Source organism: Ceratotherium simum, chromosome 11 (assembly GCF_057802395.1).
Source record: "Ceratotherium simum simum isolate JZ-2026a chromosome 11, ASM5780239v1, whole genome shotgun sequence".
NCBI lineage: Eukaryota > Metazoa > Chordata > Mammalia > Perissodactyla > Rhinocerotidae > Ceratotherium > Ceratotherium simum.
Window position 1 is genome coordinate 13,666,838 of NC_141910.1, and position 22,689 is coordinate 13,689,526.

The window sequence follows — 22,689 nt, forward strand, 5'->3', positions numbered from 1 at the left end:
TGTGAGGAAGATCAGCCCTGAGCTAACATCCGATGCCAATCCGTTGTGTCGGTGCGCGCCCAGGATCCGAACCTGCGAACTCCGAGCCGCCAAAGCGGAGTGCGCACGTAACCACTGCGCCACCCGGCCGCCCCCCGTCAACCTTTTTGATTCTTCCTTCTCTCCTGACTGGAAGGCTGTTGATTTGCATCCTCCCCATTTATATTTTTATATTGTATCCTATGTGTATGTACCCACAAACCAAAAATTGTATTGTTTATGTGTTTTTTAATTTACAATAACTGTAATGTACTGTACACATCCTTTTTTTTTTTTTTTCTGAGAAAGATTCGCCCTGAGCTAACATCTGTTGCCAATCTTCCTCTTTTTGTATCTGAGCCACCACCAGAGCATGGCCACTGACAGAAGAGTGGTGTCAGTCTTAGCCTGGAAACTGAACCCGGGGCCACCGAAGCAAAGCACGCCAAACTTAACTACTAGGCCACAGTGGCTGGCCCTGTACATATCCTTCCCCCCACCCCCAAAGCCCCGGTAGTCATAGTTGCACATCCTTCTAGTTGCTGTATGTGGGATGCGGCCTCAGCATGGCCGGAGAAGCGGTGCGTCAGTGCACGCCCGGGATCCGAACCCGGGCCGCCAGCAGCGGAGCATGTGCACTTAACTGCTAAGCCACGGAGCGGCCCTGTACATATCCTTTTAAAACTTGCTTTTCATTTAGGTTTTGAGATTTATCTATGTCAATACATATCCGTTCATTTCAGCTGCTACAGGCATTCTACTGTATGACTATTCCACAGTTGATTAACTGGGGACGTTTAGGTTGTTTCCAGTTTCTCATTATTATGCTTAGGACTGCACTAAACAACCTCGTACATGGGTCCATGTGCACATGAGTAGGAGTTTCTCCAGGGCAGAGGTTTTCTGGGCCCTTCCTCAGATTTGGGTTCAGTTGTGCAGCCAGTGTTGAGAATCACCAGTCTGGGATCTGTACCTAGAAATGGAATGACCATGTCAGAGGGCGGGCACATCTCTCGCTTCACTAGATATTGCCAGATGATGAGCATACTGGCTCTTACTCTGCCTTCAGGGTTTGAATTTTTGTTTCCCTATATCCTCTTTTTTTTTTTTAATAATTTTATTTATTTATTTTTCCCCCAAAGCCCCGGTAGATAGTTGTATGTCACAGTTGCACATCCTTCTAGTTGCTGTATGTGGGACGCGGCCTCAGCATGGCCGGAGAAGCGGTGCGTCGGTGCGCGCCCAGAGATCCGAACCCGGGCCGCCAGCAGCGGAGCACGCGCACTTAACCGCTAAGCCACGGGGCCGGCCCTCCCTATATCCTCTCTGACAGCTCTTCAACATTTGGTATTATCAATCTTTAAAAATTTTTGTCCTTCTGAGATAGTTCTTTTCTCATTTTAATTTGCAATTTTCCAATTTCCAGTATGCTTGAGAACTTTTTCTTAACTTTATTGAGCATTGGGATTTCCAAATAGAAGAGAGAGAGAAAGATGGAGATCCCTTTTTCGTATCATACACAAAAATAAATTCCAGATAGATTAAAGACCTAAATGTGAAAAGTAAAATATGAAAGCTCCTAGAAGAAAACAGAGGTGAACACTGGAGTAGGGGTAGTTTCTTGATGACACAAAAAGTGTATACCAGAGAGGAAAAGATTCCTTATTTGACTACATATTAAACTCTGTGACTGAAGAAACCATCAACAAAATGGGAAAACAAGCCATACGCCTGAAATAGGTGTTTGTAAGCCATCTAACCAATAAGGATTAGTCTCCAAAACATGTAAAGAACTTCTACAGATTGATTTTTTTCTTAGATTCAAAAATCTATCGATTGAGTTCATGTTCATTGATTTTTTTATATTTCTTTTATGAATTCCTACTTGAATATTTTTCTCTGATTTCAATCACTGTATGTTTTCCTTAATAATTTTTAAAACTCTGTATACATTTTATGGATATTTTTGGCTGAAAGTAACAGACTCAAACTGGCTTAAATAATAAAGGAATGTGTTACTTATGAAGGTCGAGTCCTGAGTGAGGCAGCCGGGGCTCTTCCATCTCTCTGCTCTGCAAGGAGCTGATTCTTCAGGCTCGCTCCTGTTATGGTTGTAGCATGGCGGCAGCAATTCAGGCATCACATCCAGGACCCACCACTGCCCAGAGGACAGGCCACCTCTGCTGAGCTAGGAGGAGACCTTTCCCAGAAGTCCCCTGCAGACATCCCCCCTTGGCTAGGATGGGTCACATCTCACTTCCTAAATCAACCACCGGCAAGGGTGGGATGATTACAATTGGTTTAGACTAATGTTTTGGGGGTAGATTGGGAGTCAGTGACCCTCCATAGAGCAATATTAGTAGCCCTTTGTCATATATAATAAATATATTTCCTCAGTTTCCTATTTATTATAGCATCGTTCATAAATAGATTTCGAATGCCATATTTCTCAGTCTAAGATGCCTCAGTTATAAGAGGCATTAATATAATGGCCTTTCTGAAGAGGAGAGAACTGTATTTCATGTTCATTTGAAGGAATAAACAAGCATTCCCTACGTATTCAATCCATGTCACTTGCTTCAATACCACAGAGCTGGAGGCTCAGCCTTCTTCACATTTTCCAATTCTCTTCTGGACATTAGTTGTTAAACACAGCATCATGGCCACCGCCGCTTTTTGTAATCCCTGCCTCTAATCTTGACCCTTTCAGCCCCTTTTAAATTGACAGTATAATTTCAAAGCATATAAAAGAATATTGGGAATTTTTTGTCCGCATTTCCTATTTGTATATACTTGTGGTTTCCTTTTTTTTCTTTACTTGAAGGAAACAATATTCCTGAAGTTAATCAGCTTCTTTACAAAGTTTCTGACATATGGATACCTACGTATAGGACCCATGAATAGGTCACACCAATCCCTGCTGGCTTTAACATTTTTATGATCTACTTCAAGAAGTTTGGCAATTTCACTTTGTAGACAAATAAAGCATGATTATATTCTCATTATAAAAATGCAAACAGTATAGAAAAATTTAGGGTAAAAAAGTGGAAGTCCTTCAACAATCCCTAATTCCCAAATTTAGTTTCCTTCCCAAGGGGATCGCTCTGTGAAGTGTGAATCTCCCAAAATGTTACCTGTGGATTTATGCACACACATATGTGTGTATACCAGCCACAGGGTTTTACATTCAGTAAATAATCTTGTACATACTCGGTACTTTTTTCATATAAGTTTGTCTTGGAGATCTTCCCGTGTGAGTTTCCTAATGGTGGACATTTAGGTTGTTTCTAATTATTTGCTCTTACAAACAGTGCTATAATTAACATCCTTGTAAATGTCTCTTTGTGCATATGGGCAAGCATTTCTTTAGGGTAGCTATCTATGGTTTGGCAATTTCTGCTGCCTTTAATTGCATTGCCTGGTAGCTGGCAGACGATCTTCTGCATGTACAATAACTTTTCATGTCCGTGCTCCATTATAGTGTAAGTTTTAAAAAGATGTTTTAGGCAACAATTAGGAATCTAAGTTTAAGTTCAAATTCTGTGTGGATTGCTGTGGGCAGCTGAGGTGACACTTGAATGAACAGATACCTCTACACATGGCCAAGTTCACCCATGCACAGGCGGTTGTGATGGGGAGCAGGTAAGGTCCCCCCATGGTAAGGCACATCATGATTTTTAGTATATTAAAATATGAGAAAATGCATCTTAGAACAGAGGAGTTATGGTGTTTTACTTTCCCTAAATGAATAGCCCGTTGCTTCAGCCCCGTATTTGAATGGTCCTTTCCCTGCGAGTCAGCGCAACTGCTTTACCACAGCCTCATTTCCCCTGCAGATGGGTGTGTTTCTGAACCATCAGCTCCATTGATCTGTGTGTCTGTTCCTGTGCTGGTTCAGGGGGCCAGCTCCCCTGGAGTCGTCTTTTTGAGAACTTTCTTGCACATTTGTCTGTCTGTCTACTGCTCTTTCTTCTTCCCCACACTGTCCCTTTCACACGGTGCTTGATTAGCTGTTCACAATCTGCATGATTTTGCGTCGCGAGGGATCTGATGCGAGAACACCTGCAGCAGTCAAGAGCGTATTCTCCCCAGGACTGGACACTGAGCTTGCCATCAGTGTGAAGCAATGTCGCTCTCTCTGTCTGTCTCTCATTCTCTCTCTCTCTCTCATCCTGTGACATCTCCCAGCATTGCTGCTCCAACATCAGTTATGCCTGAGTCTTGAATGGTGTCAATCTGAGTTGAAAATGTGCCAGCTTTCTTAACATTATCACTAACAGACTGCTTAATTAACCTGCTGATACTGTCAATAATAGATCTTGCTGATGTGCTGGAAAGGAGACCCATGGCCCGTGGTTGGTCTCTCTTTTCCATTTGCTTAGGCTCTCAATGTCTGTGTCTCCAGAGCTGGACTTTCCAGAAGTGGGATGGGAGGGACTAAGGAGGGTTTGAAAGGAATACGGCAGAATTGAAAGTTCTGGATGAGATTATGGAAATGAAATCACTGAAGCAAACTGGCGTTCTTGTTGCTCAAAGGCATGGATGGCTAGTAACCTGTGCATACAGCAGGTGCCCCAAAATGGACAACTGGTGTACACAGTCAACAGAAGAGCTTACAGGGCATGTGCCTTTGGAGTAGGCAGTGAGAACTGTGGGTGTTCTGAGGGAGGAGGCTGGGGGTGGGTGCTGTCATTCTGAGGTGGCTTTTAGGGTTTTCTCTGTCTTTTTTTCTATCCAGGAAGCTTAGAAGAGAGGGGAGCATTGTCATCCCAAAAAGTGTCCTAGAGGGGCTGTCTGAGGGCAGAGAGGCTCGGTTTTCACTTCCTTTCGTGCTTTATCTTTCATCTCAAGTGGTTTTGTGTTTGAACCAAAGTCCTGCTGTGTCCTGCTGTGGTTACATTGCACATTCAGAAATTGCAGAGAGCAAGTGAGGTGCCACCATGAGCCTGGGGCTGGTCGACCATCACCTCCAAATCCATGCTCTCTGTTCTCTTTGTCTGTCTGTCTCCTACACGCACACACACACACAATGTCTCCGACATCCCTAGCTTGGGCATGGGTGCAGAGGCTGTGAGCTCAGCCAGCGCCCAGAAATCCTGTGGAGGCGCGAAAAGCAGTCCATCCTTCTACCCCTGGGGAGGCCGGGCAGAGTGGGCCAGGGCTCCTGACCTTAAGCAGATGCTCGTCGCCTGGACCATGTTCTTGTAGCCTTGCCCTTCCTGGAATGGTGGTGGTGGTGTAGCGGTGGTGGAGGGGCTCTCAGAGGGCAGAGACTGATTCCTTTCAGGACAGAAAACCCCAATATCCTCTCCAACAGTTGTGTCTCCTGGGAACTGAGGGCCTGGTAGTCCCAGGGGCGTTAGGGATGCAGAGCATGCCTACCTCCACTAGAGGGCGTGTCACCAACACACAGGCCGGGTGCCCCCTTCCCAAGGCCACCCTGGGAGCCCTAGGGGGCCCTGGGGCTGGCAGGAGCTCACCTCTGAGGGTGAGGAGGGGGAGATGCACAGCCAGGATTGGAACCCAAGCCCAGCTGGGTTGAAACCCAGGCTCCCAACCTCTCCTCCTTTACCTCAGATGCACCTTCCTACTTCTGTCAGTCTCGATGTGTGTAAGACAAGACTTTTTCAACATCAGCACTACTGACATTTGGGGCTGGATAATCCTTTGTTGTGAGGGCTGTCCTGTGCACTGTAGGATGTTTAGCAGCATCTCTGGTCTCTGCCCACTAGATACCCCCACCCCAGGTCGTGATAATCAAAAATGTCTCCAAACGTTGCCAAATAACTCACAAAATCGCCCCCAGTTGAGAGCCACTGTTTAAGACAGGTAAGCGTGCCTGCTGTGGGGACAGGAGGGACCTGACGCAGAAGAGGTCTGCCCGTGGTTGCCACTGCGGCTGAGTGTCGTGTGGAAACATGAGAGCTCCTCAGAGATGGCATATGTGCTACAAATACATTTTAAAACTGTCTTTGGTCTCCTGCTTTTCTTCTCCAAAGACTGCAGAGCATCTCGGTCTTCCCCTCTGTTTATTCCACCTCCCCACTTTATTGAAACGGGAGACTGAGGCTCAGAGACCCCCCAGTCTCAAGCCACCCCTCACCTGCAGACCCCTGTCCCCCAGCTTCAAGCACCCTGGACCACTCTGCTTCCCAGTGCTGGCTCGGGCACCAGGAGCATCTGTGGTCCTCCTCCCACTCCACCTGCCCACGAGGCCCTGCCGCCCTCCAGCTCCCCAAACCCCGGTGCCCCCCCACTGGAGGGAGTGGGGAAGCAGCAGGTGTTGATGCTAATCAGCGTTCACAGCCCAGAACTGCAGTCGCTCCCAGGCTCACACACTCCCCAAAATTAAACACTCATTATACAAAATTAATTGACATTAATTAGCAAAAATTAAAACTTTAAACACAGCAAGGCGCTTTTGGGGGAGGAGGGAAGCAGGCGGGCTCCACATTTGTCACCCCCCACTCCCCACCCGCCCACCACCCCTAAGTCCCCCCACTTCCATCCTGGAGCAGGGCTGGAGGAGTTCAGGCGAGGTCGGCACCGGCACTGGTCCTGGCCTAGGCCCGGCCATGTGAGTCCCAGGAGAGAGGAGCTGAAAGAGGCTCCCTGTGCTGGTGACCAGCTGACAGGTGGCCCCCAAACTCCGGGATCCAGTGCTTAACTAAGGAACCAGGAACCCTCCCCTCCGCCTGGCTCCCCATGGTCTCAGCTTAGATGGGGGGGCAGGGCCACAGAGGGAAACTCAACTGTCTGAAGCAAGAATGTAGGAGGTATGCCTTTAGCTCTGCCTGACCCCCCTTCCCCGAACCCTCCCATCTCCTGGGTATCCAAAGAATTAGGCACTGTAGCCTTTCAGCCCTGCCCTGCTGTGCTGTGTGACCTCAGATGTCACCCCCCACCCCCCAAGCTTCAATTTTCCATCCATATGATCAGGGGGCGGTGCTGGGTGAGCACTGAGGTTCCTGCCTGCTCTGGCACCTGCTGTCAGGGAAGCAAATCTCTGGGAACTTGATTCACTCTAAGGAACAAGGGGCTGAATGTGGGGGGCTGGCATTTCAACAGGATGCCCAGAAAGGCAGCCCAGGGGACTGAGTTGCTGAGGGTGGAGCGTCAGGTGCCAATGATGCGTCTTCAGGCCAGAGAGCCCTCCCAGATGGGCATCGCTTCGCCTGCCTGTGGGGCCTGCTCCCGAGGAGAGGCAAGCAGCATCCTTCATCACTGGTCGCTCTCTAAGCCCTGAACAGTTTCCCCCTCCTCCCTAACACTGGTTATTTTCTACCTTTGCTCACCAGGTCCCCAAGGGCCCCCAAGTCCCTCACTAGGCTGATAGGCAGATGCACAGCAGAACCACACCTTCACCCACTGCGTTTGAACGCAGACTCAGCACTTACTCAGAACGTTTATTTCTTGGGGAAGGGAGGCTGGGGCGAGGGTGGAGCCCAGTGGTCTTCTCCAGCAGGCGGAATGCCATCCTCCCCCTCAGTCCTGCTCCCTGCTCCCCTCTCTTTCTCCAGCCAGCGCCAATATCTGCAACGTGGTCCTGATGCGGTATGGGGAGCTGGAAGAAGGGATCGATGTCCTGGATGGTGATGGCAACCTCGTGGGCTCCTCCAAGATCGCAGCCAGACACGTGGGTCGGCCCGGGGGCTCCGGGGGTTGGTGGGGGGCCAGGAACGGGGAGGGGGTTGGATTTCTGTAAACGTTTTCATTTCTCAGGGGCTCCTGTCCACAGCATGCTAGCTCTGTCCTCTAGATCTCTCCTCCTCACCCTGTCCGCACTTCCCGATATGAGCCCCAGGCCTCGAGGTCTGTTCCCAGCCATGCTTGTTCCCCGAACATCCCTGCTTCTCTCTGACTGCCCTGTCATCACCACTGTGAAACGCCCCATCTCTTGTCCCAACCCCTCAGGACCCAGCTTCTCTGATATGTTAATTGGTGAGCGCAGAGGAGCAAACCCCCATGCCCCAGAGCTTTCTTTTCCCTCCCCAGAGCCTAGGGCCCTGCTCCCTGGCCTTCATATCCTCTTGGGTAAGAAGAGGAAGCCTGGGAGCCGGTGGTTTGTGGTTCTGTGCTAACAGGCCCTTCTGCAGGTGACACCTCCCCCAGGAGTGAGTGTGGCCGAGGTGGAGGGATTTCAGGCTCGAGGGGGAAGCCACGGGCGTGGTTTGGGGAAGGATATTTTGTTACAAGAAGGCCCTCTTTCATTTCTGGTTTCACCAGCCTCACCCACTCTAGCACTTGTAATTCAAAAAGAAAATTTCCAGTCTGTTTGTGCATCTCCCTATGCTTTCCAGCCTTTATCCTAATGGTGGTTAATGGCTTGTCCTGCTCCGGCCTCCAAGTGCTGGGACGGTGGTCAGCTGTGAGCATTCACCTCTGCTCCAGCCACTGTCACTCATCAGCTCCCACGGGGGCCTCGAGCCTCCCCTGTGTCTGTGAGGCCTTCTCCATGGCCTCTGGTGTGGGAAGGCCCCTCTCCTTGTCCCTGTCCTCCCCTCCCCACTGGTCTCAGGGAAGGTGAGTGCCTGTCCAAGGCTTGTGAGGGGCACAGGGCTCCGGGGTGCCAGTGTCAACCCTGCATCCTCTGCTTGCCGCACTGGCTCTGGGCCCCTGTCATTCCCACACCTGTTCAGGAGACTGGAGGGACCCTTTCCTGGGCCTTCCTGAGGCTGATCATGAAGGACCCAAGGTCCTGGAAGAGATTTTCAGCCCTGAGCCCATCATCAGAGGGCATTTGACCTCAGTTTCCTACCTGACCCAACCTCCTATCCAGCCGTACCCTCTTCCCTGACTTGCTGTGAGGGAGGCCGACTGTGATAACTCCTCCTCGTGGTCCAAACAGCAGGGAACCCCCAGGTCTTCTGCAGCCTGGGCTTCCCTCAGCTTGGCTGGGTCAGCCCCTTGCTGTCTGGGGAAAGGCTCCAGGGATCCGTGGGCTACGAGCCATTCCTGGAGCCTTCTCTGAGGGCTGGGAGCCCGTGGAGTTAAAGGAACTCCCCACGATGACTGTCAGAGTGCAGCACTGGCACTGAGCTGTGCCTTGACCACATCCCTGCTCCTCAGGAACCCCGAGGGAGCCCCCGTAGGAGACACAGCAGACACGCAGCAGAAGCATTTACCCCTTACAAAGCCAACCTCTTGTCACTAAGAAAGCCTCTCATCCAGAGCCAGGAGATGCAAGATCTTCCAGATCTTTGACTTTAAGGGATGTCAAAAAGAAAGAAAAAGTAAATCCTGGAATTTCTGTCCTCCCTCGGCACCACGAGCCTCACGCGGCTCGGCAGGCCCCAGCTGTTTGTTCTGGTTCTTCCAGCGCCTGTTTTGTTTCTAGAGCATCCTAAGTCCTCCATATGCTTCCTCCCCAGCCTCTGCACCCTGCCACCTGGGAGGCACCTCCCTGGGCACAGGCCCCTCCCTGAGGCTGCTTCTGTGTTGCCACCCCTCCCTGCCATGTGGCAGGTGACAGGGATCTGCTCTTTTCAAATGTATGTGGTGGGAAGACGGGGGTGGCTTTTTTCTGTTGTTTGGAATACAGTTTCGTGAGCAATTCCATGAATTATTCCATTCAGCCAGATGTGCAAAGCAGTGCTACACACACCTAGGAGCTCCGGGGTGGGGTTTGCTGCCAGGCGGCTGTCCCCCACCCAGGACCCCTGTTCACCACAGCCTCTGCTTGCCCCTCAGGCCCTGCTGGAGACAGCGCTGACGCGAGTGGTCCTCCCCATGCCTATCCTGGTGCTACCCCCGATCGTCATGTCTGTGCTGGAGAAGTGAGTTGGGGCAGCCAGGACAGAGGGGCCGCCATCGGGGAGGAGGCGGCGAGGGAAGGGGAACTGGCTGGCCCAGGGCAAGGGAGAGGGAGCAGCTGGCCGCCCTCCTGCCTCGATTTGTCCAGACTCTCCCAGGCAGGCTGGCCCTGCTCTGAGGAGCTGGCGGTTCTGTAGTGTGCATGTCTGTGTGCATGTGTGTGTGCAGTTGTGCATGTGTGTGAATGTGCTCTATTAGTGCATAGTGCAGAACCAGTTGTGAAGAGAGAGTCTGAAGATTGTGGTAGGAAGACTAGATTTGGGGCCAGCGTCACCCCTTTCAGGCATCCACCATGAAGCAAGTCACCACTGACCGAGCCTCAGTTTCTCCATTTATAAAGTATGAATAGTACTAACCTCCCTGCCTCCCACAGAGGGATGTTCTGAGAACATATACTTGTCATGACTATAAAGCAATAAGGGAACGCAATAATAACAACAATGATAGAGTGATTCTATTAACTAATGAGTGTGAAATTGAATCGTGAAGACGGAAATGCTGATCACAAGAGAGGTTGAGCAGGGAGGGAGGGATGGGCCGATCTTCATGCAGGTGTGGGCAGGCCCTGAGGACTAGGGTGAGTCTAGGGGGACAGCAAGGAGCAGGGCAGGGTCTGGGTGGGGAGCAAAGTGAATAAAAGCATGGAGGTGCAGGTAAAATGAAGTGATCGTGCCCGCCCTCCTGGAGGCCTAGCCTGAGTGGGGGCCCCTCAAGTCCGCGCTTGGGCTTGGGGGCAATGCAGGATAAGGACAGCGTGGGCCACTCCACTTGGGCTCTGGGGCAGGGGCTTCTCCCCAGTTTGGGGACCTTCCTATTCCCACAATACGAATTATAATAATGCTGACATCTATTCAGTACTTCCTAGATCTCAGCCCTCTCTCAGCCAGGCCTGTGCCCAAAAACCATCTCTTCCACGAGGCCCCCCGACCACCCCATTGAGATAAGAGCCCCCTGTTACTCCCCTGCCCCCACACTGCTGTATTTTTATTCACAGCACTTATCAATATCTGAGATTCTTTATCTCATTGTTTATTATCTGTCTTCTCCACGAGAATGTAATCTCCATGGAGGCAAGTAAATTCCTTTGTTTACTGCCCCGCACAGCATCTAGCACAGTTCCAGCACATAGTACATGCTCAGTGTTTGTTGAATGAATGAATGATCTTATTTAACCATCACAACAGTGCAATGAAGTAAGTATGATTTCCTCATTTTACAGATGAGGAAAGGAAGGCCAAAAGCTTATAGTCATACACTAGGAAATGGCAGAGCCGGGAGTGGCCCAGGAATACGGCTGCAAGGCTGGGCTCTTCCTGCCACAGGGGCTGCCTCTTGGGTCTTCAGATCACATGGCGTAATCAGGATGTCCTTGGGTCTTGCCCTGCGTGGAGACAGGGAGGAGCAGATTTGGGGGCCTGGCCTCAGAAAGCCTGTATTTTGATAAGAGAGATGGGCATGACCCACACAAGTCCACTGCAGGTGAGACCAAGGTGACCTTGAGGGGAGGGAGGGCTGGTCTGGAGGAGAGGGGCTGCGGCTGCCTCTGAGAGCAGGGCAGGGTTTCTGGGGGTGGGAGGGCCTTCTGGGCAGGGTGTGGGCCCGTTGTGTGGACTTTGAGGAGTCCAGCATGACAGAAGCAAAGCGTGCTCGTTGGGGCCAGCTGATGAGGGGCCCTGTGTCCAGCCGAGAGGATCCCTTCGTCACCCTAGAAGAGGGGGGAGTTGAGGGGTGGGGGTACCTGAGCAGGGGTGGGCACGTTGAGCGCTGGGATTTAAGAAAATTAACCTCTTATGAAAGTAGCAAAAATAAACAGATCCGAGGGGAGCAATTGCTGTTGTGCTCCTAACCCTTGTGAACTGAGGCTGTCCCCACATCCCAGTGACTGCAGGAACACACAGGGAGACCACCAGGCAAATGAGGAAAGTAGGACTTCTGTCTTCAAGGCTACTGAATCCCGAACCTGGAATTTGCTGGGGAAAAATGTGGTCTGAGATGCCTTCCCGGTTGGCATCTGAGTTGGATTTACAGAAAGTGGGGTGATGGTTAGTGTCCCATTGGTTTGGGGACTTAAACTCAGCTTCGGAAGGCATGGGAGGTGGTGGGGGATTGTTCTAGTTCTGGGATCTGCCCAGCGTCCAGGCTGCCCTGTGTCTGGCTCAGCTCAGGGTCCAAAGAAGCCCCTCAGGTAGGTAGAGCCGGGTTAGCGCTCAGTTCCGGCAGCCTTGTGTATTTGGTTGGTCCTTCCCTAAAGCTCCTGGGAGGGTCTCTGGGGAGGAGAAAGAGTCCAGCCCGGGTTCCCCCAAGAATATCAAGCTAACCAGACCCCATTTGTTCCCTCAAAGACTTACTAACCTCCCATATCTCCAGGGAACTGCAAGACTGTGTGGCAGGAGGGACAGCCGAGACTCCTGGTAGGAAAACAAAATCTGGGTTCCTGCTCCCCCACTTTCTAGCCAGGCTGGTCAAGGAAACTCCCTCAGCCTCAGTTTCCCACCTAGAGAATGAGGCACCTGCCCCCTTCCCCACCTTATTTGCTACGCTTTGCATTTGGTACCGTCCCAAAGGCCCTTGGCTCTTTGCAGCGGCCCCCTGAGCACCCCGTACCCTTTCCAAGCAGGGGTGCTGGTGGCAGGGCCTCTGCTGGGGAGGCTGATGGGGGAGGCTGATGGGGGAGGCAGCGCCACCCTCAGGGAGCCCCACTTGGGTGAGGGAGTCAGGACAACCAGGGAAAAAAGACAAAAGAACACTTACAAAGCAGCCTGCTTGCAAATTAATGGAGTGCAAACTAAAACTGTGCTCTAAGTGCTGAGGGAATGCACAGCAATGGGAGACAAGCTGTTGTGTGGCGGCCCGGGCTGGGGCCCTGCTTGCCTCGCCTCTGGCCTCAGTTTCTCCTCTCTGGAGGAGCACTCAGAGATCCTCGAGGTCCTGGGTTTCCTGCTGGCTAAGAGATGTGGGAGCCTGGTGTGTTCAGGTGTCCCTGTTGCTGAGACTGAAAGGAAAGAGTCTCAAGTCAGAAGCAGAGGAGCCTCCATCCCAGCCCAGAACATGGGGATACATATGTCCTCCAACACACACACACACACACACACACGCTCACACACACGCTCACACACACACACGCTCACACACACGCTCACACACACACACGCTCACACACACGCTCGCACACACACACACGCTCGCACACACACACACGCTCACACACACGCCACACACACACACGCTCGCACACACACACACGCTCACACACACGCTCACACACACACACGCTCACACACACGCTCACACACACACACACACACATGCTCACACACTTGAAACATCCCCTGTCACTCTCCCCTCGGGCTGAGGGCTCACATTCCAGCTTCACTATCCTGAGGAGGAAGCTGGTTGGTTTCAGACCCAGGGCTGGGGGATCACATCCCCCCAACATAATCCCTCCAATGTAGAGGCCAGTGCAGCAGCTTGCTCTCACCGGCCCTGCATCCCTGGCCCTGGAGTTTGCCCTCCCCCACAGGCTGGGTCTCAGCTGGGTTGGGGTTCGGCCCCAACCCACCATCCCGGATGGTGGTTCCTGAGGCCGCTCCCCAGCCTCCCTCATTCCCTGGAATCCGGGTCTTTCCTTTTTCCAGGCATTCGCACATCTCTCCATCTGCATATTTTAACTCCCCCAGCTGCCTTTCCAATCCCTCCCTGCCATTTCCCTCTCCTGCTCCCCTCCCCCGTCCTGCTGTGTTCACTCTCCCGCCTGCTCTGGGCTGGGACTTCAGAGGCTCCTGTTAGGCTGCTGTCTCAGGCCTGCCTCCTTCTTGAGTCGAGCACAGGCCTGGTGCTTCCTGGACCCCTTTCTCAGTGGGGACTTCAGCCAGTCACTCCTGAGAGAGGAGCCAAGGTCTCAGCCCCACGTGGAAGGGGGTCTGTCCCGTGTGCCCACCAGAGTTCCCAAGGAATGAGTCTATGGCCTGCCCCTCACCTGCCAGGGAGGGAGCTTCACTCTTTCTCCCTGTCACCTTCCTTGCCCTCAGTGACCCTCAGGGCTGTGCCTCCAAGAACTTCACACCTCCTGGCCCCTCCCTCTGCTCTGATCCCCCTCAGGGACTGAGGTCCCAGTCACTGCCACTGGAGGAGTGCAGCCTCTTCAGAGCCAGGCTTCGGGCCCTGTGTGCAAGTGTGGAGTAAGCCTATGGATCCCACCTCCTTGTCCCGCTGGAGAAGGTGATCTGAGTTGAAGAGATCTCAGGGCCTTACTTCCTGCCCCACCATGACTCCATGGCAACCCTGGAGGCTTTGGGCTGAGTCCATAGGGTGTGAGGCTTCCCTGGAGGAGACGGAGAGGAGGGGGCGCTGGACTGAGGTGGACGGGAAGGTCAGACGGGCTGGAGCTTGATATGGGCACCTTTGTCCTGCTGCTCTTAATCCTGAGGAAATCCCCCTCCCCAACAGCACAGTTCAGGCTTCATTCAACAGCTGGACAGATCTTGGGGTCTGAGTGGTGGGAAGGGCTAGAGCACAGCCCAGCCACCAGGATTGTCCCTCCTCCCTGCACGTAAGAAGGGCCAGAACAATGCTTCCTGTGCCCAGGCCTTTTACTCGCATAGAATTTACAAGTAATTGGGCTTATTGGCACCTTAGCAGGAACAGCCTGGGGTTGGGTTTCTCAGAAGTGTGGTTTGGGGACCACCTGTCAGACTCATGGAGGGTTGTTTGAAATGCAGATTCCCAGGTGTAGTACCAACTGAATCAGGGTCTCATGGGGGTAAGGGGCCCCTGGGAGTCTGCATTTTTAACCATCTGCCTAAACACTAAGTTTGAGAACTGCTGCTCCCCGTTTTGCTGTCTGCTCAGTACCAGGTGCTCTTGGGATTCTTGTCCCTGGAGGTGAAGGTGGTGTGGGGTTTGCCTGCCCCCAGGAGGGCCTCTCTGTCCTGTGGCCACAGCCTGCCCTGCTCCAAAAGGGGAGGGGCGAGAGCCCTGATTATAGCCTCTCCACAGCAGGAGCCAGTCTGAGTCCCGTGGAGGAGACACAGTTACCAAGGTCAGATGTAGTGCCCACCCAGCACCCCCTGGCAAACAGTCCAGTCATCCATCCTGCTGGCGCATCCCACCCTGGCCTCCCCAAGTGGAATGCTTGGTGGTCCCCACCAAAGGGCCTGCCGGATTATGGAAAATGTAAAGCTCTGATGGACAATACATGAAAGTGTCTTTGCCAGCTGGTATGGCCCTTCATCTGTCTGGAGAGCCTGTTTTGTCATGGAGCTGGGGGCCCAGGGCCCTGGCGGGAAGTTTTTCATACCCCTCTCCTGCCCAGGAATCTCACTTCTGATGCTTGCCATGGGGAGTGGGTGCCAGCTGTGACATGCTAGTGATGGAGCTGGCAGAGGGTCCCGAAGGCAGGAGCCGGGAGCAGTGCAGGGTGACAGCACTCGCGGGGAGTCAGGAGTCCAGGCAGCAGCCCCGCTAGCCTTCTGCAGACCTGGCCTTGGTGCTGGGCAAGTCATTGCCTTCTCTGTGGCTCTTGGATTGCAGTTGGCCAGGGAGTCAGTGAGTGTGTTCTGTTCCCATACACAGAAGAGGAACATCCCCTCCCTGCTGTGCGTATGTGTGCGTGCATGTGTGTATGCGTGTATATATGTATGCGTGTGTGTGCCTCTGTGTGTGTGTGTGTGGTTTGTCTCCTCCCCTGGACTTGGCATCTACTCTGGTTTGTTTGCTCTTTCATTACGTGCTCCTTCAAGGGCGATTTTACTCTCCTGTGTGTCCCCCCAGGAGCAGGAGCCGACAGCCTCTCTCTCTCGTCTCCCCCACATGTGGCCTTCTTTGCACAGGGCTGGGTGCATGGTAGGGTGGGTGCCCACAAGTGCTCATTTATGATTTATGGTTAGGGTTCAACTAGCAATGTCCTTCAGGGCAGAGCCTGGGGAGAGGGGTGCCAATTGGGGAAGGCCCCTAAGACAGAATTCCACCGCAGCTATTTAGCTACGGGCTGGCACTGGCCCAGAGCCGTGCTGCCCTGGCCCTGGGACTCAGTGGGACCTCGCGTGGAGGCTAGCGGCCCGCTCACCCTGTCTTCTGGTCTCACGGGGCTCCCTCCTTCTGTCTCCCTCATAGGACGGCTCTCCTGCAGGCGCGCCCCCGGCTGCTCCTCCCTGTGCAAAGCCTCGTGTGCCTGGCAGCCTTCGGCCTGGCCCTGCCACTGGCCATCAGCCTTTTCCCGCAGATGTCAGAGGTCAGTGGGGGAGGGGCTCAAGGGCAGGACAGGGAGGACCAAACAGTTTGGCCATTTATTGACAAATACTTATTTAGTGCCAACTCCTTAGTGCTGGGCTAGGCACTGGGGTTAGAACCGGGGATGAGACTGGCCCAGGCTCTGACCTCTCAGAGCTGAGGGTCAAGCGGTGAACACAGTGATGAAACCTGGAATAGCAAATGAAGGGTGAGGAGTGTTAGGATGGGAGAAGCTCAGCTGGCTGTGGGAGGAGACAGTAGGGGGCCCAAACTGAGCCTAGAGGGAAGTGGCATTCCCCTGGGGCCTGGAGATGGGCTGCGGTTGGACAGGTGTGTAGAGGGTGAGGGGACACGGAGGCTGGGGTCACCTGGTGGGAAGGTTCTGAGGTGAGGCGGCACACAGCATGTTCCAAGAGCTGAGGAAAGTCTGCCTCTGGAGCAGAGTGGAGCAAGATGAGGTGGGCTGGGTAAGGGGGCCTGGGGCCAGGTGGTGCTGGGAACTGGGAAGCCAAAGCTGAGAGGGTGAATGTCCTCAGAAGGGCTGTGCAAAGCAGAACTACAGATTCCTGATTTTGGACAGTCCCCATGGCTGCATCGTAAGGCTGGGTTGGAGCTCTGGAGGAGAAAGAGCCATCGGGAGGCTGTGGCGGGAGTCCAGTAAGAGACGATGGTGGCTTGGACCAGGCTGTTGGCGGTGGGCATTGAGAGAAGTGGGTCTTTTAAGAGAGAGTTAGGAGGCAGCTTCCTCGGGAATTGATGAAGAACTGCATGTGGTGGGAGGGAGAGGGAGCCGGCAGGATGTGCGCCCGGCTTTCCGGTTTTGAACAACCAGGCAGATGTAGGTACTACTCAACAAGATGGAGACACAGGAGGGGCCGGTTTAAGGGTGGACAGCGTGTTGAGTTGGATGGACGAGCTGTGGAATGTGCAAGTGCAGGTGCCTGTGGGCAGTTGGCTCTGGGTCTGGAATATAGGAGAGAGGCCCGGGCATGAGGGACAGAAGAAGAGGCCACCGGCATAAACACAGTAATGGAAGCGAGGGCAGTGGGTGGGATCAGCCGGGATCGTGTGGAGAAAGGAGGCCCCCAGGGAGGGGGTGGTATTCAAGGATGAATGGCCAGGGCAGTGAGGACAGAGCCAAGTGGGGTCACTGGGTGTTGGGCCATCCGCAGGGTCAGACCCTCCTGAGAGGTCAGGCTCCGTGAGGTTGAAGTGTCCACCGGTGTCTCAGGCAATGAAAGCAAACCCTGTCCGAGGGGTGGGGCCCAGCTGATGGTGAGGAAACGGGTCGCGGAGCTGACTGCTCCGTCCAGAGGCTGGCGCCAAGGGAAAAGAGAGAAACAGACCCGCAGCTGGAAGGAGATATGGAATCAAGAGAGGCTTTTATTGGTTTATTTTTCCCATTTTTAAAGGGGAGCCACTGGAGCTTGTGTAAATGCAACAGGGAAGGCACCAGGAGAGAAGTGGAAGACACTGGGAGGAGGAGGATGGGAGAGCAAAGTCCATGAGGGGGCGGCGACAGAGCACAGGGGTAGGGATTCAAGGGATTTGCCTTGGCAGGGGGAGAGCCCCCTCACCACTTTAGTAGTTGGGGCGGGGGGGGGGGGAGCAGATGCAGTTGGGGGTGGGGTTCGGGGGTGGGGAAGTTCCAGAAGTTGTTCTGATGGCTTCTGTATTCTCATGACTGAGCAGAGAGGAAGAGGGAGGTCAGAGGTTAGGACTACAGAGACCGTTTGAGACATTCAGAGAGGACAATGGGAGAGACAGTGGCCCAGTGAAGTCAGGGAGGCCTGGTGGGCGGTGCAGGGAGTCAGCAGAGGGGACGGCTAAGGGATGACATGGGTTTTTGGGTGTGGCAAGGGCCTGTCTACCCAGAGGTGCTGGGGGCCAGCTTCTGTGGGGGGCGCCACAGGGTTCACTTTGTGGGTTTCTTCCCGCTGGGTGCGGTGTTCAGGAGGTTGGTAAGAGATCAGGAGGAGCAGCGGACCCTCTTGGGATCCTAGCAGGTTGAGGTGAAGATGGGCGAGTAAGCTGAGTGGGAAAGGCAACTCTGATGGAGAGGCAGACCCAAGGGGGTCAAAGAGTGAATGTGGTATTTGGAGTAACTGAGCTCACGGGAAGACGGAGGCTGTGGCCAGAGACGGGCCCTTCTGACCTGTGATTGCAGGACTGACCCTGCTCAATCCTCCAGAGAGGTGGTGGGAGGGGTGCAGGTTCCTGGAGGGAAGTCAGGGAAGTCGAAAATAAGGGGCCCCAGGTCCTAGGAGAGTGAGGGCTGGAGTCACTTCCCTCCAGGGAGCCCAGAGTTTTAGGAGGAAACTGTGAGGGGTGGGGCTCCTGTCTTGGGGGGCCAAGGCACACTGGGATGGGAAGCCTGCTGTGTAATCTGTGTCAGCAGCACCCTCAGGTCCATGGGGTCCAGCCTTGTCGTGAAGCCAGGGCTACCCCTCCCCGCCCTCTTGCCCGCCCCCCACCCCCCTTGAAAGCTGAACAGCTATTACCTGATGCTTGGGGACTCCAAATGGAGCCAAGGGCTCCAGGTGGCCTGGAAGTTTTAAGGATGGGAGGAAGGGCACTTCTCAGTGGTCCTGGCATCCCCATCCTAGAAGGGCTGGGCCCAGCACCCCTGGAAGCTGCTGCATCTCTCTGCACAGTCTGCGGTTCTAGGCGAGGCTCAGAGTGCTTGTGGGCACACTGTGTTCAGAAGCTCTGAGTAGCTCTCGTAGCTCTCCCTGTCTGTGGAGGAGAGGGACCCAGGGCAGAGAAACCCCACGGTCCAGAATCGGAGACCATCCCGTTGGAAGGATTTTCAAGGTCATCCAGTTTACCACCCTCTTGGCTCTGCTGGGGAAGTGGAAGCCTAGAGCAGCCAAGGGACCAGCCCAAAGTCACAGAAGCCAGATGCTGACATGGGAGGAAACCCCAGAGGCCCACTCCCAGTCCAGAGTGCCCAGGAAATGCTGCATCTACTTGTTCTGTGGGATTTTCTCTCCTCATTCAACCACTTTGCCTACCCTGGGGCAGTGGAGAGAAGCGGGAGCTGGGGGCCACCCTGTGGTAGAGAAGAGTCTAGGAGTGCTGTGGGCCTTTGGCAGGTGTCCCTCTGGGGCAAATAATGGAGAGATGGCCACCGTCCACCCACCCGGGCCTCCAGCTCTGACTGCAGAGAGGTAGTCTAAGTGAGGAGCTCCAGCCTTGCAGAGGCTCCATGTCGAAGTCCGGACTCCTCTCTTCCCCCATGCCTGCCTCAAATAGTTCGTTCTTCTGGGTGTCTAACCAAAGTCCTTCTCATTGCAACCCAAGCCTCTTTCTCTAGAGCAGGAAGGATATAGTCATTGCATACTGTCTGTTCTCTGGGAAAGGAGGGTAGGGACGTGATTTTCAGAGCCCTGTCCTCACCTGCATCAACCCCAACAGGATGCAGCTGGGCCTGAGCACTATGGGCGGTTTTGAGGCCCATCTGTGACCTATGGCACCAAGGCCATCAGCCAAGTGGCTGAGAGGAACTTGCTCCTCCATCTATCCTCCCAGTTAATTCTCTCTAACGAGGTGCTGCTTCTGTTGTACAGGGATTGTGTCTCACATCCCAGAAGCCAGTGGGATTTGCCACCATAAGTCTGGACTTGCTTGGGCTGACCCAACCTTGCCAAGAGTCACCAAGGTTGTCAACAGGAGTAATTGCTGGAACACTAGTTAATAAATTAGGGGACTTGGAGATAGAGTTTAGGAACTGGTTCCTAGAATGGCTGGCCTGCAGTGATGGGTGTGGAGTCTCCAACTGACTAACCCCAAAGGTCAAGGAAAGCACTTAGGTCCCCCGTTCAATCCCTGGGTGAGAGTTTTGTCTGCTCTTTTCCAATTAGTACTTCTGCCTACTAAAATGGTACTAACTTAAAAATGAAAATTCCAAATAATAATAACAACAGCTACCATTTACTAAGCATCTGCTCGGCTGGGCAGCATGCTGGGAACTCTGCGTATGCCTTGTTGTAGTAAATCCTCCTAATGCCTTTCAAGTCCCAGGTATTATCGACTATCAAGGGATGTTACCTAGACAGTTATATGTGGGTGTCTAAGGCTCTGGGGAGAGATTTTGGTTGGAGATATGGAACTTTCGGTGCATACGAGGAAGTGAAGCTGAGGAAGAGGTGAGGTCACTGTGGGAGGAAGAAGAGCTGTCAAGAAAGGGCAGGAGCACCAGGGGCAGGGGGAGAGCCCTGGCCGAGTTGCTTCATGGATGCTGAGGACAAAGTCATTTCAAGTAGGAGGGGTTCTCTGCAAGCGAGCTGCTGCAGGGCCACTAGGAGGAGTTGACAAGACTTGGCAACTGGGTGATACAGCGAGACAAGGCAGCCTAGGAGGCAGAATGGTACTCACGTTTCTCTCTTTGTTCAGAGAAGTGAGCTCAGGGATGGGAAACCATTGGAGAACGGCAAAGAAAGTTGCACTCACTGGGTGTCCTGTGAGTTGGGGGTTGGGAGCCTGGAGAAAGGGCAGCAAAAGGGAGGGAATGCTCATCGCCCAGGGTGGAAAGGCATGGCCTCCTTAGGGTTCCTAGGTCCAGTAAGTAGAGGGGCCCGGTTGGTGTGGCAGGGAAATGGGGGTCCAGAACGTGACAGTCCTATGAGGTGGGTACCAATATTATTCCCTGTTTGCAAACGAGGAAACTGAGGCACATCAAGGTTAAGTACCTTGCCCAAGGTACAAAGTTGGCCATGATGGAGTGGGCTCTGTACCCACAGAAGATCCCATAACCCTCCCCAGTCCTTCCCCACCTCACTATAAAATGAGCCCCAGATGATTCCTTGCTCATTTATCAGTAGCAACATTCCAGAGCCCTCATCTAGCCCCCCTGCCCTTCACGGGAATCCATGTCCACGTTCAAGGGGCCTTCTGGAGTAGGTGTTTGTGCTTTTGTCCCTAGACAAAAGAACTGGGGGCGGGGGGAGGGGGGGCGGTGTTGTCTAGTGGGCCAGCAGGTGAGGTGGGGAACCTCCTTAACTTGGGTGTGAGAATGGGGGGCGCAAGGTCTGGCCTCCCTTCCAGGCCTCAGTCCCGTCACCATGCAGGGAGTGTGGGGTCTGCCCTGGTGGACCCTGTGACCTGCAGAACAAGGCTGTGGGGCATTGGCCAAGGCCAGCTCAGCCGGGCTGTACCCAGGCATGGACGGGCCCGTCTGCACCCAGAATCTGTTCCCCACCCCACAGACACCGGGATGCTCTCCCCTTCTTCTTGTAACTGGGAGGCTCCTGTCATAGCCCCCTGGTCTCAGGGAGCCTCCGTTCTGGGGAGGACAGACAGAAACCCAAGAAACAAGAAATGTCAGGTGATAAAAATAAAGCAGAGGGCTGTGCCAGTGCTTGCCCAGGGTGGCTCGAGGTCAGCTGGGTTGTGGAGGCCGCCGTGGCACTGTGGGGCCTGATTTGTGGTGGCCTTTCTGGCCCTGCCCTCTCTGGAGATTGGGGCTCTGGGTTCCAGGCAAATGTGGTCATCTCTGTCCTCCCCCAGACACACATGCACACACACACACATGCACACGTGCTGGTGCCTCGGGTCCCTCGAGGGAGATGTCCTGGGTCCGGTCTCCGGGCCCATGGGCTTGGCTGCCACGAGAGGCTGACCCAGGGTGTGGTGAATGTCCCTCCAACTCTGGCAGCCAGTGTTCCCCACCTGGGAGTGCTTCCAATCCCGTTTAATGAACCTCATGTCTCCCCGGAGCAAGAAGCAGTACCTTGGCCAAGATCCCCTCCCGCGTCCCTGCCTGTTTCTGTCTCTGTCTGTCTTTGTGCCCCTTTCTCCCTTCCCTGATTCCTCTCGAGCTCTCCCTTCCCCACCCCATTCCTCTCTCTGTCCCCCAACTATTCCCCCGGGAGCTCAGGGGCTGGGGACGGGGCTTCACGTACAAGCCGGAGCCATTGTTCGACAATCTGTTTTTGTCTTCATCTTGTTGGCAGGCGGCAGGAGAGGAGCAAAAGGTTAATGAGGCACTGTGCAGCGGGATTACCGCGTGAACGGGTGAGCGGCGGGCGGGCGAGCCAGCCGTGGTGACAGGGAACTAATTAGGAGCAGTTTAACAGGAGGAAAAAGTGAAATCTCTTCTTCACCAACTGTCAATAATTAGCTGATTTGGTGAGGTTGAAATGTGTCCACAGGAAAAGGTGGGGCTTTTCTGTGGATGAGTGAGTCTCGGGGGAGTGGGGGCCACTGGGGGCTCTGCCCTGTCCTTAGGTGGGGTTGGGGCCAGGGTCTCCCCATGTCACCCAGGCCCACCATCCTCTCCTCTGGCTGACATCCCTCAGCCTCAACTATCTCTATGACCTTGGTCTTAACCTTAAAGACCTCTGTTTCCCCAGCTATAAGGTAAGGTATTGAAACTAAGTTTCTTCCTGGCTCTGCCCATTAGGATTCTGGAAGTGAAACCATGAGACGGGGCCCTGGTACTAGAGTCGTGAGAGGTGACAGCAGGCTGTGTGACCTTAAGTCAGATGGTGACCCTCGGGTGTCTCGTCTGCAGCATGAGTGTGCCCTCTGAGAACCACCTTCTGGGGCCAGGCATGGCTTGAGAATGGTGCCAAACGGTGAATGGGCAGAGCCTAGCCTTCCTCGGAACATGCTTTGTAGGCCCCAGAC

At 53.7% G+C, this 22,689-nt stretch overlaps 1 protein-coding gene across 4 annotated transcripts in view; it reads left to right on the top strand.

The window, feature by feature from the left end:
* SFXN5 (sideroflexin 5) overlaps window positions 1–22,689 on the top strand; it is a 113,225-nt gene that overhangs the window by 78,032 nt on the left and 12,504 nt on the right. For 3 of the 4 annotated variants that reach the window (XM_087436575.1, XM_004435540.3, XM_087436578.1), the window contains 3 exons: window positions 7,539–7,654; window positions 9,709–9,794; window positions 15,943–16,060. In XM_087436575.1, the coding sequence (XP_087292701.1) occupies window positions 7,539–7,654; window positions 9,709–9,794; window positions 15,943–16,060 (320 nt within the window). The remainder of the gene's footprint in view (window positions 1–7,538; window positions 7,655–9,708; window positions 9,795–15,942; window positions 16,061–22,689) is intronic. The other variant, XM_087436577.1, reaches the window with a different exon arrangement.